The 13,013-nt window shown below is 37.0% G+C and overlaps 1 protein-coding gene across 1 annotated transcript in view; it reads left to right on the top strand.

Moving 5' to 3' along the window:
• The window catches only part of tubgcp6 (tubulin gamma complex associated protein 6), a 41,992-nt gene that overhangs the window by 6,023 nt on the left and 22,956 nt on the right, over positions 1-13,013 (top strand). The window contains exons 4-12 of the mRNA XM_033039788.1: positions 1,040-1,250; positions 1,810-1,983; positions 2,974-3,095; positions 4,456-4,531; positions 6,210-6,319; positions 6,422-6,513; positions 8,803-8,942; positions 9,934-10,083; positions 11,720-11,801. Coding sequence (XP_032895679.1) covers positions 1,040-1,250; positions 1,810-1,983; positions 2,974-3,095; positions 4,456-4,531; positions 6,210-6,319; positions 6,422-6,513; positions 8,803-8,942; positions 9,934-10,083; positions 11,720-11,801 — 1,157 coding nt within the window. The remainder of the gene's footprint in view (positions 1-1,039; positions 1,251-1,809; positions 1,984-2,973; positions 3,096-4,455; positions 4,532-6,209; positions 6,320-6,421; positions 6,514-8,802; positions 8,943-9,933; positions 10,084-11,719; positions 11,802-13,013) is intronic.

The raw sequence follows: 13,013 nt of genomic DNA, 5'->3' as shown, positions 1-13,013 counted from the left end.
CAAACTTCACAGTATTTTTGTGGTTGAGAATAATGAGGACAAGATTTTGAAACGATGTAATTTAAGTAGCACTTTCTGTTTGTATTTAATACAGATGAACTAACTGTTACTTGGCACTGTTTCCCTAAAATTCCTTTGGACAGCATTTCATTTCTACTTCATGAATGTTCTAATTATGTTAACAGCTTTAGCTAATGACAGGGATTATTCAGTGCATTGACCTAAGCACTCAGCTCATCTTCTTAATTACTTTGCGGAAAAAAAGAAGCATTCTACTCGGGAGATGCATTGCATTTCAGCCTAAATTGTTATTTGGAAAGATATCAAAAACCTAGGTTTGCTTGAATTTGAGAAACACATGATATCAAATGATATAGTTGTTTCCGCCCTATTGATGCACTTCAGCTACAATCATCTGTTTTATTCAAGGAAAGCCAAGCTAATGTCTGGTTTGTTATTTGGGTGAGCATTTATGCTGGTCACACAACAACAACATTGTATTTAATGATTGCAGCAAATGTTAACAGCCACCACAGTTCTTTGATTGTAGAACTGTCTTTTGTAATGAAAACATAAAGCATTGAACAAAATGTTGAATATGTGCATTAAGATAAAGGAGAAATGTTGTCAAATAATTAGTCTTACGAAATAGCACATATACTTTGAAGCGTTAAGCAATTGGAAGTGAGCACTTTTATTTCCAGCACTTTGGGAATACTTACTTGTGGTACCACAGTTAAGGATGGTCAAGTCATATAACATTGAATGATTGTTTTCTCTGTTCATTTTTACTATATGAAATCTGTAGAGTAGCACTTAATAATTAAGCGTCTGTCTATGCAAACCATCGAGATTATTTCTCCTTACATAATGTTTTGCTCTCCCATGTAAATTTATGCGAAAGTTTACAATTTAAAATAGAGAATGGGATTAGGGTCGGGTTAATGAATGTGACTTATTTTCCAGGAAATATATTATTTTCAATTATTTATTTGAGATGATTGACTTTCGAAAACTAATTTTTCTCTCTTATTTATAGTCCTCCAGGAAAAAAAGAGAAACCATATCTAACTGAAGCAGGTCGAGAAGCTTTTGACAAACTCCACCAGTTGCGTGTAGGCCAACTGCAGCTCATCAGTGGTACACTGTTGCAACCAACACCGGTTATACTCCTAAAAGAATCTGAACTAGTCAAATATGTCCTGAACGTCCTAATTGGGGTAGCATCAATGACCTTCTTGCTGAATGAGGTAGCGATTTGTGGTGGAAATTTGTTGTTGGGGTCATAATAATTACTTTTTCAAATGTGGTGATTTCTAAGATTGTATTTAAATTGTGGTATTACAAAAACATTGCAATTGTCTGAATCATTTGGCCTGCTTGCGCTTCTGGACACCTGGCGTTCATCTCTGTTGCTCCTGAGGTCTCTTGACCACTCCTAGGTTGTCTACCTATCCAAACCTCACGTCAAGCCAATTACACCCTTACTTTGGAGAAATTAACTGCAGTCACAAAGAGTTATAAGATAAAGCATTCTATAGATGTGAATTAATGGCATATTTTAAATGTTTTTTTTTTAAAGTATTAGAAATGTTTACCTCACTTTAGTTGTTTCTTTCCTCGGAATGAATATGTCAATTGATGTCCACAAATGACTGCAGTTAATATTTAATTTTCCACAATTCTCATTAGCAACTTGGGTGCAATTTGTTGAAGTTTATCCTTCAATTTAGGTAGCACATTAATTGTGGGCTATACCTATATATGAATGATGTTTATGTTTTATTTTACTGGTACTTCTCTTTTCAGTCTCTCCAGGCATTTGTCGTCAAGCAAGGAGTGTACATTTCAGGAACTTCCCCGGAGAGCATGTATAACCTCCTTTCCGAACTGGCAGAAAATGGAACATATTACACCCGTCTTAGTCACTTCTCTCTGCAGCCTATACTTGACTCCACATATAAAAAAGGACTTGTTTTCCAGGTTACAATCAGTTTTTAATATATTTTATTTTGTCATGTTTACCAAAAGTATTTCAGAGTCTTTGCTTAGATAAGTTAGGTGGTGTAGTGGTGCAGCCAGTAGAACCACTGCCTCACAGTGCCAAAGACCTTGGTTTAATCCTAATCCCAGGTGCTGACTATGTGGAGATGAAAATTTCTGTAACTAAGTGGGTTTCTTTTGGACCTCCAGTTTCCTCAAACATCCCAAAGATGTGTGGATGATAGATTAATTGGCTACAGTCAATTATCCCTGCATTGCAGGTTGTGTGTTAGAATCTGGGGAAAGTAGATGAGAGTGCGGGGTGAAATGGAGAATGGGATTAATGTAAATGGGGGGTTGATAGTTGGCAAGAACCCGCTGGTCTGAACAGCCTGTTTCCATGCTGTATTTCTCTGGGGGGAAAAACCTTTGGGGTTTTTTTTGCTTGAAATATTGATTATTCCATGTAGTGCTCAATTTATCCTTTTTGAAACCATTTTCTATAAATTGATGCTCTTATCACTGATGCTCATATAGCTCTACAATTAAATTCACATCACCGTAGCCTATTAGTATGATTTTTATTTATTGTTCTAATTAAACAACAACAAAAATATTTTTGGATGTATGGTATTTTCAGTTCCTTAAAACAATGTTTTGGAGGAAGACCCAAATTGAAAGAGATAAGAGCATTTTAAAAATGCCTTGGATTTTATACATGGTATACAGGAAGTAAAATTGTAATTGTTCCAGTTCATATCTGGTGCATGTGACACAGAAACACTGACTTGATGGGTTTCCAATGTAAGATATGGCTGTAAGATTTGCAATTGAATGTGGAACACTAGTTTTTAAAACAGATAGTTGGTCATGAGGTAATATATTCGACCAATCTTACTTTTCGCAAGTTTTAAAATATTGAATTCTACTAACAGTAAAATATCAGTAAAGGTGCAAAATCAATGATAAACTCTTATCCTTTTTAACCAGGCTTTTACAAGTGGCTTAAGGAAATACCTGCAATATTATAGAGCTTGTGTGTTGTCAACTCCTTCCACATTGAGTCTTTTACCAATCGTCTTTCTGTTCAGGAAACTGGGACGGCAACTAAGGTCAATATTTTTTTTAATATGGTTACATTTAGACTTGATTAATTTGCCATGTTTATATAGTTTTTAGATAAGATAAAATCAGGAATCCTCCATTTTATTCATGTTTTATTATTTCAATTTAGATTAAAATATTAATTTCCTGAAACCTGTAATTTTAATGTATTCAATCGTTTGTATCTTAGATCTTTCCTATCATTTCCAAAGACAAAATAATACTAAAGGTATAAATTTGTTTTTTAAAGTGTCTAGAAGAATTCTTGTGCTAAGCACAATGTTCAATTAACAAAATATATACTTGTTCCATTCATTCACCTTCCCCTTACATAGATTACCGACTGTATGTAATTAGCAACAGACAATAGGTGCAGGAGTAGGCCAGTTGGTCCTTCGAGCCAGCACCGCCATCTGATCACTGATCACAGCAATCTGATTCAAACTCAATTGGCATAATTTTGAACCTCCATGCCTCAAGATAACCTTGAATTGAAAGTGTTCTTAACCCATTTCAAATTGAAGTGGAAGGACAATTAAGTTTTCAATTATGGGATAGTGATTCAGTGTGAAGAAAGGTCCCGAACCAAAACGTCACCCATGTTCTATGACCCGATGTGCTATTCCAGCACTCCATGTCTGTTTGCAAGCCAGCATCTGCAATTCCTCGGTTCTGTTTAAGATATGTTGATATATTTTCACGTGGGAGAATGCCAAATGAGGGTACATATACACATAATTAGGGGGCAACTTTTAAATATAAAATATGTAGGAAATTCTGACAGAAGGCGGTGAACGTCTCGCATATTCTACTGTAAAATTGTTGAAGCTAGATCATTTGGAGCATTTAATAGGGGAAATAGATAATTTTTGAAAGATCATAGAATTGAGAGCTATGGAGAACTGGCACGAAGAGGAGGCGATGCCCGGGGCAGATCAATCACAATCATATTGAATGGTGAGATAGACTTGAGGGTCAAGTGACTTTCGTCTTCTCCTGGAGTATGGGTGGTGGAGAGGAGGTGGGGCAAATGTCAGCGAATAATCTAATCAAGTGGTGGAGCAGACTTGAGAAGCTGAGTGGCCAATTGTGTTTCCATTCTTACAAATTTTATTAGCTATATTTGAGTATTATATCCTGTCATTGAGGGGAAGAAAATAACTGAAGCAAGATCAGTATAATAAAATAATTAAATTGTATTAAATAGTTATTATAACTTCTGTGCATTGTGCAGAATATTTTACATGGTTTTATATCAACTTTAGATTTTAAAGCAATTCATTAAATGTATTTTTCTTGATTTTTCACAAGTTCAGCAGCATTTATAAAGTAGTTAATAATAGTGAATAGTAAATCTATCCTTTACAGATATTTATCTGAATTATGTGGGATTGGATCAGGGGTATTGGGAATAAATCGAGGAAGTTCATCACCATTCCCCACTGTGAGTATTATAACTTTTCTTCCACTTGTTTGTTGGTGTCTTCTGAAAATGTTTCCTCCTGGCTTGAGTGATTTTCCGTAAGCAATCATTTACCTTCAGTACATTACCTACAGTGGACTAAGTACTAGATGGCTATACAAATCTGATAAATGCAGCAAATAGCACATACTCTGTATAAGATGTCAGAGGATGGAGCTGATTGGTGATTCACTGTTTCATCTGTTTATTATGAGTGGATCTGCTCTCCACCATGAAGTGACCTGAGCGGCTATTTCCTCGTGCAGGAGGTCGTACAATGGCAACTTTTACAAAAATATTTAGACCAGAACATAGAAAAGAGAGGTTTCGAGGGATAGAGACCAAATACGAGCAGTTTGGACTTCGAAATTGCCTATTATGCCTCCTGGCATGTAGGGCAGCAACAAAGGTCCTCCACTCAGTAGTGTTGATTCCTTCAGTTGCTGTTTCCATAACATATTGGTTTTACGAGACAGGGTTATTAGCCTTGTGCTCAACCTCCAACCTGGAGGACCAGTGGATCGCTCTTCGTCTCGCCTCTACCCTTCGACCTGTCCAGCATGGGAGACCCTAACAGGAGACGAATCTCCCGCTGGCATAGCTCAAGGGGTCACTGAGACACACAAGCTCCCCGACCACGACAAGGTTGCAATCCAACCTTGTTCCAAAAGGTTGCAGTTTGGACTAGTTCTGCTATTTAACCTTAGTTGCGGTCACCCTGCTATAGGAAGGATGACATTAAGTTGGAAAGAGTGCAGAGAAGATTTACGATGATGTTGTCATGTGTAGAGGGGCTGAGCTGTAGGGAGAGGTTTGGCAGGCTAGGACATTGTTCCTTAGAGGGCAGGAGGCTGAGGGGTGATCTTATAAATGTGTATAAAATCATGAGTGAAATAGTTAGGATGAATGCACAGTCTCATACAGGGTAAGGGAATCATGAGCCAGAGGACATAGATTTAAGGTGAGAGAGTCAAGGTTTAATAGGAATCTGAGGGGCAACATTTTCACACGCAGGGTGGTGGGTATATAGAATGAGCTGCGAGAGGAGGTAGTTGAGGCAGTTACTATAACAGCATTTGAAAGATACTTGGCAGAAACATGGATAGGGAAGGTTTAGAGCGATATGGGCCAAATGCAGGCAAATGGAACTAGCTTAGATGGGGCATTGTGGACTGCATGGACAAGTTGGGCCGATGAAACTGTTTTTGGTGCTGTACATATATGATTCTAATTTATATTCAGAAAGGTTGAAGTGTATTAAGTAATCGGCAGAAAGTTGTGGTTCATAGGTTACATTAGCAACTTGTCATCAGATCATAATTATTTGTACCAGTTAATTGGCAGTGCCTGAAATTGGAAGACTGAATTCTTACAGCAATTGTGTATGCAAAGAAAGCGAGAGACACCATTGTACTTGTTTAATATTGGAAGTACTGCTTTTGGCATGCATATGTGTGTTCAGATTAACGTTCATTTTTTTTATCAATGCAGCAATAATATTACCAAATGATCATTCCCATTTGCAAGATTTTATTGATGTCTTGTTGAAAAACCAATGAGCATGAAATAAATGACTGCCTGATAACTATTCATGTAATTATTTTTTTAAATAACCACAATTGCTGCTTTAACTTTTTGACTTCTATACTTCTTTTATCAGGGAGTAAAACTGTTGTCCTATTTGTACAAGGAAGCTCTGAACAACTGCAGCAATGAGCACTATCCAGTGTTACTCTCTCTGTTGAAAAGCAGCTGTGAACCATATACACGGTAAATGATAATATAACTTTTTTACCTTAATCAAAGTAATTTGTTCTGTAGTGGGTTTTTTTAATTGCATTTCTTCCAGTAATACATGTGCTTTTTCTCTAGGTTTGTCTATGATTGGGTTTACAGTGGTATTTGTAGAGATGCTTATGGAGAATTCATGATACAGGTGAATGAAGACTACCTCAATTTCAGAGGTAAGGTGAAATAAATTAAAATGTTCATTATGTACCAGAAATAAATTTGTTTGCAGTGGGAATTTAGCTACTTGTAATTTGCAAGAACAACCAATTTTCTTAATACTTGAATACTTCCATTAGGATTAGATATTTAAAGTTTATTTGGGAGAAAGGTGCCTTTGTTATTTAAGATGACTTTTTCACTGTGCGAGTCATTGAATTGTGAATGAATGAATGAATACGTTTATTGTCATTGCACAATACTGTGCAACGAAATTCCATTGCATCTCCTCCGGTTATAAAATACAAACACGACAACCATTGACACATATGTACACTTATTAGTAAAAATAATAAATAAGTATTTTAAAATAATTTTAAAAGAATGTTGCATTTCTTGGAATTACATTTTGCTTCCCCAGTGTTCTCTGTTGGAATTAAGCTCTTTTATCGCACATGGGTAGAACCTATTTTTTAGTCTACCTGTGCGAGCCTTCAGAGACCTGAATCGCCTCCCAGAGGGTAGCAGACTGAAAAGGTGGTTGGCAGGGTGGGATGTGTCCTGCTTGATGTTTGTGGCCCGGCGCAAGCATCGGGCCCTATATATATCATCCAAGGAGGGCAGTTGAGCGTTTGTAATGCTCTGTGCAGTTTTTATAACTCTCTGCAGCGCCCTCCTCTCAGCCACAGTGCAGCTAGCATACCACACCAGGATGCCATAGGAGAGGATACTTTCCACGGCGCATCGGTAGAAGGACAGCAGCAGCGGCTGTGAGACGTTTGCTCTCCGCAGAGACCTCAGGAAATACAGCCGCTGCTGTGACTTCTTCACGAGAGTAACGGTGTTCATTTGCCATTTGAGGTCCTGGGAGATGTTTATTCCCAGGAACTTAAAGCCAGTGACTCTCCACCATGTCTCCTTTGATGTATAAAGGAGCAGGTTCCTCCTGAAGTCAACGACCAGTTCTTTTGTCTTTGAATTGAATTTAATAAATGTTATTAGCCAAATATGTATACATGCAAGGAATTTGCCTTGATGCTTTGCTCTCAAGTAACAACACGATATACAGTAGATAATTAAATATAAAACATTATAATTTAAAAATCATATTTTAATAGCCAAATATGTTTTGCAACATACAAGGAATTTGATTTGCCATAGTCATAACAATAAAAAGCAACAAGACACATAAAATACATCTGTAAGTGGGTGTGAAGTGGTGATTGGGGAGGAGTGGGTGGGGGAGGGAGGGAGGGAGGGGCTACCGGGGTTATGTTTCGGTCTATCGAACCTGCAGTAGAACTCGTTCAGTTTGTTGGTCGGCTGACGATTGTCCAAGGAGCGCGGTGGGTTTCCTCTTGTAGTTGGTGATTTCTTTTGAAGCACAAACACACCATTCAGCTAATTTTGGCTATCTGATGAACCAATAGAATAGTACAGCAAGGCTCAGCAAGGTTACATGGCTCTTTTGAAGAATTAATCTCACTCTCCTATTCATTACCTATCACCCTGCAAGATGTCCTGCTTCCAGTCCTTTGAAAGCTACAATTAAATTGACTTGCAATTTAAGACAATGCATTGACTTAAGACAATGCAATCCAGATCAAAATATCTCACTATGTATAAGTAATCATATTTTCTTAATGAATGCTTGGCAATTCTTATTTAGTGATTTGGCAGAGTCTATTTTCTGATTTGTATGTCATCCCAATTGTGTATACAACCTTCTTGGTTTGAAGGAGATAGGGAAACAACTGAGGAATATCTATGTAGTTCTCCTAAGGTAATAGGTAATAGGAGCAGAATTAGGCCATTCGGCCTATCACGTCTTCGCCATTCCATCATGGCTGATCTATCTCTCCCTCCTAACCCCATTCTCCTGCCTTCTCCCCCTAGCCCCTTACACCCAGTTCTGGGATTACCTTTATAATTAGTCTTCTATAAATAAATGAAGAAAAATGGGCAAAGATTGTTTGTATTTACAATATTCCCTGATCTGAGTATGTCCTTATTTTTCTTCCATAATGCTTAAATACAAATCATAGAATTGTTGGTTTAATTGTACTAATTCCATTATTTTTCTATTGTTGTCTTTATTTTAAATGTGCCGAGTTTGGCAATGCCATGAATATTTCTCATTGCTTACGATGGATAGTGAACAATATGGACCCAAAATTAATTTGGTTTTGAAATAGTCGATGAAAAGATGCCAGGGTGTTTTATTATTTGAAGTTCGTCTGGATTTCTTGGAGGAATTCCAGTAACAAGAGAAAACATTAATCATTGTTTCAACCTTTATTTAATAGATAAACACTACTGGACCCATGGATATGTTCTCGCTTCCAAAGAAGTTGAAGAGAGTGTCCCCCTTTTCCTTGCTCATGTGGCTTATGATATCTACATTTGTGGAAAGACTATTAATCTGCTGAAATTGTGCTGCCCAACGGTAAGAACTGCATTTTATAGAATGGGCAAGTTGTTATCTATATTACCTACGTGTGTTTGCAGTATAGATTTAATATCGCTGTTTTAAAACACTTATATTAATTGAAGATACTTATGTGTGTCATTCTGGGTACTTTTCAACATATTGCATTTCATGCTTGGAGCATGGAAAAGGTCGTGCAGCCCATCATTGGGTGCCAGTTATCCAGAATATCAGATTCCCAACGATCTCTTCCCTGGCCTCGCAGAGCAGCCTGGGAAAAATCTTATCAGGCCCGAGAGATTTATTCACCTCAAACCGACTCTTTATCAATGGTAATTTATTGTAGAATTCTGTAGTCTCCTTCCCAGAATTTTACAATTAAATTACTGGGAAATATTAATTTTAGACCTTATTCATTCAATTACTTATTATTTCATTGGCTAAGTAAATGTAAGGCAAAAAAAAAGTGCACCCAAAGATTGAAATTAGATTAAATGTCTTATCTGTTAAAGTTTTGAAATCTCTATTTTCCTTTCTTTACTACAGTACTATAATTACTGTTCAGTTTTATTCTTAAATATGGAGGCATCTGAGTTAACAACCTCAGTACAGTTGTGACTGCTTTTCTCCTCACTGCCATATGTATAAACATGCTAATGTCGCATTCTCACTGAGAAAGCAATTAAAATTAATTGCAATTTGTATGAACATTGAACTTTTCGGAATTTCTTAAACCAAGTCATTGAAAGTAATGGTAGTATCTCAGTTTGTGTCTTGCCAAAAATCATGTAAATTGGCAAGGATCACAAATTTAATGTTTAACTTTAGCCTTTCTGGTATTGTGACTCATAAACCTTCTGAAGTAATCATGTGTGACTATTATCAACAGTTTACTACTTTCCGGGAAATTATGATTTAATGATATGTCACACACGCTTGTTGTTCAGTTTGCGATTCATTGATGAATCTAATGAAAGCAAGTTGTATTTATGTACTTGTCTTTTCAAAGCATTACATCTGCTGGTCTGACATTCCTGTCCCCCGCATCTCTGTCACCTTTTCCCTGGAAGAGTTGGAGGAAATAGAAAGAGATTCTACTGTTTATGTCAGTCGAATGGAGAGGATAGCTCGTTTCAATTCCATCAGCAGAGAGGCAAAGGTGCGTAGAAATAAAGGTGTCCATTCGATTATAAGTTTGAAACCACTGCCCAACGGTAAGAACTGCATTTTATAGAATGGGCAAGTTGTTATCTATATTACCTAACGTGTGTTTGCAGTATAGTATTTTCACTTTGATTTGAAAATGAATAGTTCAATGGTGCTAGTGTTACTTCAATGTAAAGAAAATTTTAGATTTCCATTTTGATTTTTTTTAACGTAAACACAGTGGTTAAGATACGGGACTAGTAACCTGGAGGTTTTTATTATCAATCCAAAGACATCAATTCAAATCCTACCGTGGCAACTGTGGAACCTATATTCATATCAAATAATTTTCAACTTAGGCATTGAATATGTACACAAAATCATTCTCGGCACAAGTCGTGTACAATCATGAATATTTGAGGCTGCTGCTAACACTGGCTAAATTATCCCATGGTCTAGTCCAGCAGCATCCTGACGTGGTTATCTTCACAGAATCTTACTTACAACAATGTGGCTGACTTCACTGTCACATTCCCTGGATTTGCCCTATTCTGCTAACAGTGTTGACTCACCAAAGCAGTCCAGGAGAAGGGAACAATCCTGCAATTTCTCAGTACTGACTCCAAAGGCCTATGAAGTTCATCATATCAGGTAAACATGGGCAAGCAGATCCCCTGATTACCACCTTCCTCAGCTGATGACCCAGTCCTCCCTGAAGAGGGAATACAATGGCACAGAATGTTCGCTTGATGTTGGACTTCAGTGGCTAATCATCAAACATGGTATTATCACTGATCAAACTGGCAGAGTCTTGAAGGATATAGTTGCCAAATGTGGTCTTCCTAGGTAGTAAGCTAACCAATATGAAAGATAATTACTTCACCTTGTCCGTGCCAATCTAGTTGTGGCTGACTTATCTGTCCATTATAGCACTGATGGGAGGATTACCACATGGTCTTTCAGGAAACAAAGTCCTGAATCCATATTGGATGTCTGCTTCATTATATTGCAGAGCAGTACCATTATGCAAAATGGAGTGGACTCAGAATAGAGAATGCAACATGAAACTTGGAATTTATGAGGTGTTGAGGGTCATTAGCAGCAAAATTGGATTCAACTGTAACCTCGAGGCCTAGCGTATTCCTCATTGTGATATTGAAATCATGCCAGGAATCAACTGTTCTAATGAGGTGGATTGCAGGATATGCGACGAGCAACACTAGTGAAGATGCAACGTGACACTTAATGTTTGTTAAACTGAATGTCCAAACAGAGCTCCTCGTTTCTATTGCTGTGGTTTTTGCTGTGAGCAGGCTGCAGTTATGCATATCTGCCTAGTCTTCAGGAAATATGACTGCATTCTCGCTCGCTCTGTTGCTATAACTGTGTGGGATTGTCTTTATTAATGGTGTGTTTGGATTAATTGTAAGATTTGGGAATTAATCATCCAGTGAAACAAGTGCATACATCCTTTTCTCATTTAAATAATTTTATCTTGTACATGAGTCGCTCTTCTACAATATTCTGAACAATTCCTTTAAAATCTTTTAAAAAACTTTTTTTAAACTTTTCAGTTTTGTTAGTAATGCAAGTCTTGATGAATACATGATTGCTCCATGTAGTTGATAGACCAATAATCTATCTTTCAGAATCTGGAAAAGGTGATTGCTCAACAGGAGTTGATTATCCAAGCTCAACGAACAGCTACAAGAGCCATGGCTACATTTAGAAGTATGTCTAAATCTCTGTTATTTGCAATTTGAAGCAGTATTTATTTTATAGAATATTTTATGCTATTTAAGAATCTAGCTACAGTTTTTAAAGTAGATTATTTTTGTATTTGATGTAGAGTATGTGCATTGCAACTGTCCCCTGTTGGGATGCACTGTGACTTGCTAAAGGAATCTTGGAAGGATTTGCTATCATCTTCCAATCTTCCTTGTCTGCTGAAAAATAGTACATGTATCATTCTTGTTCTGAACGAAAAACAAAAAGGGTGTGAGGAAGTCTCCAGCAGTGCAGGTTAATCAGTGGTGGGAAAGTTCTTAGAAGCTTGAACTGTGCATAACCAAAATATTTTTTTAAAGGAAATTATGTTTGACTAATCTGATTGGATTATTTGATGAAGGAACAGAAGATCATTTAAGGAAATGCAGTAGCTGTTGACTATATGGATTTTCAAAAAAATGTTTGACAAAGTACCGTTTAAAATTATGGTTAGCAAAATTGAAGTATATGGTATAAGAAGGTTGGATGTAATAAGATAACAAACTAATTTAAAGACAGAAAATAGACAAGTGGTTGTTTTGCAGATTAAATGTAATGTTTGTTAAAGATGAATGCAGGAATCTTTAATTTTATGTGTTTATTACTAATTAGCCAATAGGGTAGAATTTTGAGATTTGCAAATGACATAATGTGATGTGGTAAACATTGAGGAGGATGTGAGCTGGAAACTCGTAGACAAATGACAGGTGAAATTTATTGTTATACCAGCACGGTAGATTGGGAGATCAGGACTATATTCTTAGTCTATGAGAGGTCTGATCAATAGTTCTAATAACAGCATGGCAGAAGGTGTTCTTGAATCTGGTGGTGCATGCTTGAGGAAGATACTGCTGTAGAACAATATTGATCAGTTGGTGAGTGGTTGGCAGATAGAATTTAATTGTGAAAAATATGAGGTGATGTACTTTGGGAGGATTGATAGGATTAGGGTATACAAAGTCATTGATATAACCATATAACAATTACAGCACGGAAACAGGCCATCTCGACCCTTCTAGTCCGTGCCGAACACGTATTCTCCCCTAGTCCCATATACCTGCGCTCAGACCATAACCCTCCATTCCTTTCCCGTCCATATAACTATCCAATTTATTTTTAAATGATAAAAACGAACCTGCCTCCACCACCTTCACTGGAAGCTCATTCCACACAGCC

This window comes from Amblyraja radiata, chromosome 21 (assembly GCF_010909765.2).
Source record: "Amblyraja radiata isolate CabotCenter1 chromosome 21, sAmbRad1.1.pri, whole genome shotgun sequence".
NCBI lineage: Eukaryota > Metazoa > Chordata > Chondrichthyes > Rajiformes > Rajidae > Amblyraja > Amblyraja radiata.
This window is presented reverse-complemented; position numbering and strand designations above follow the sequence as displayed.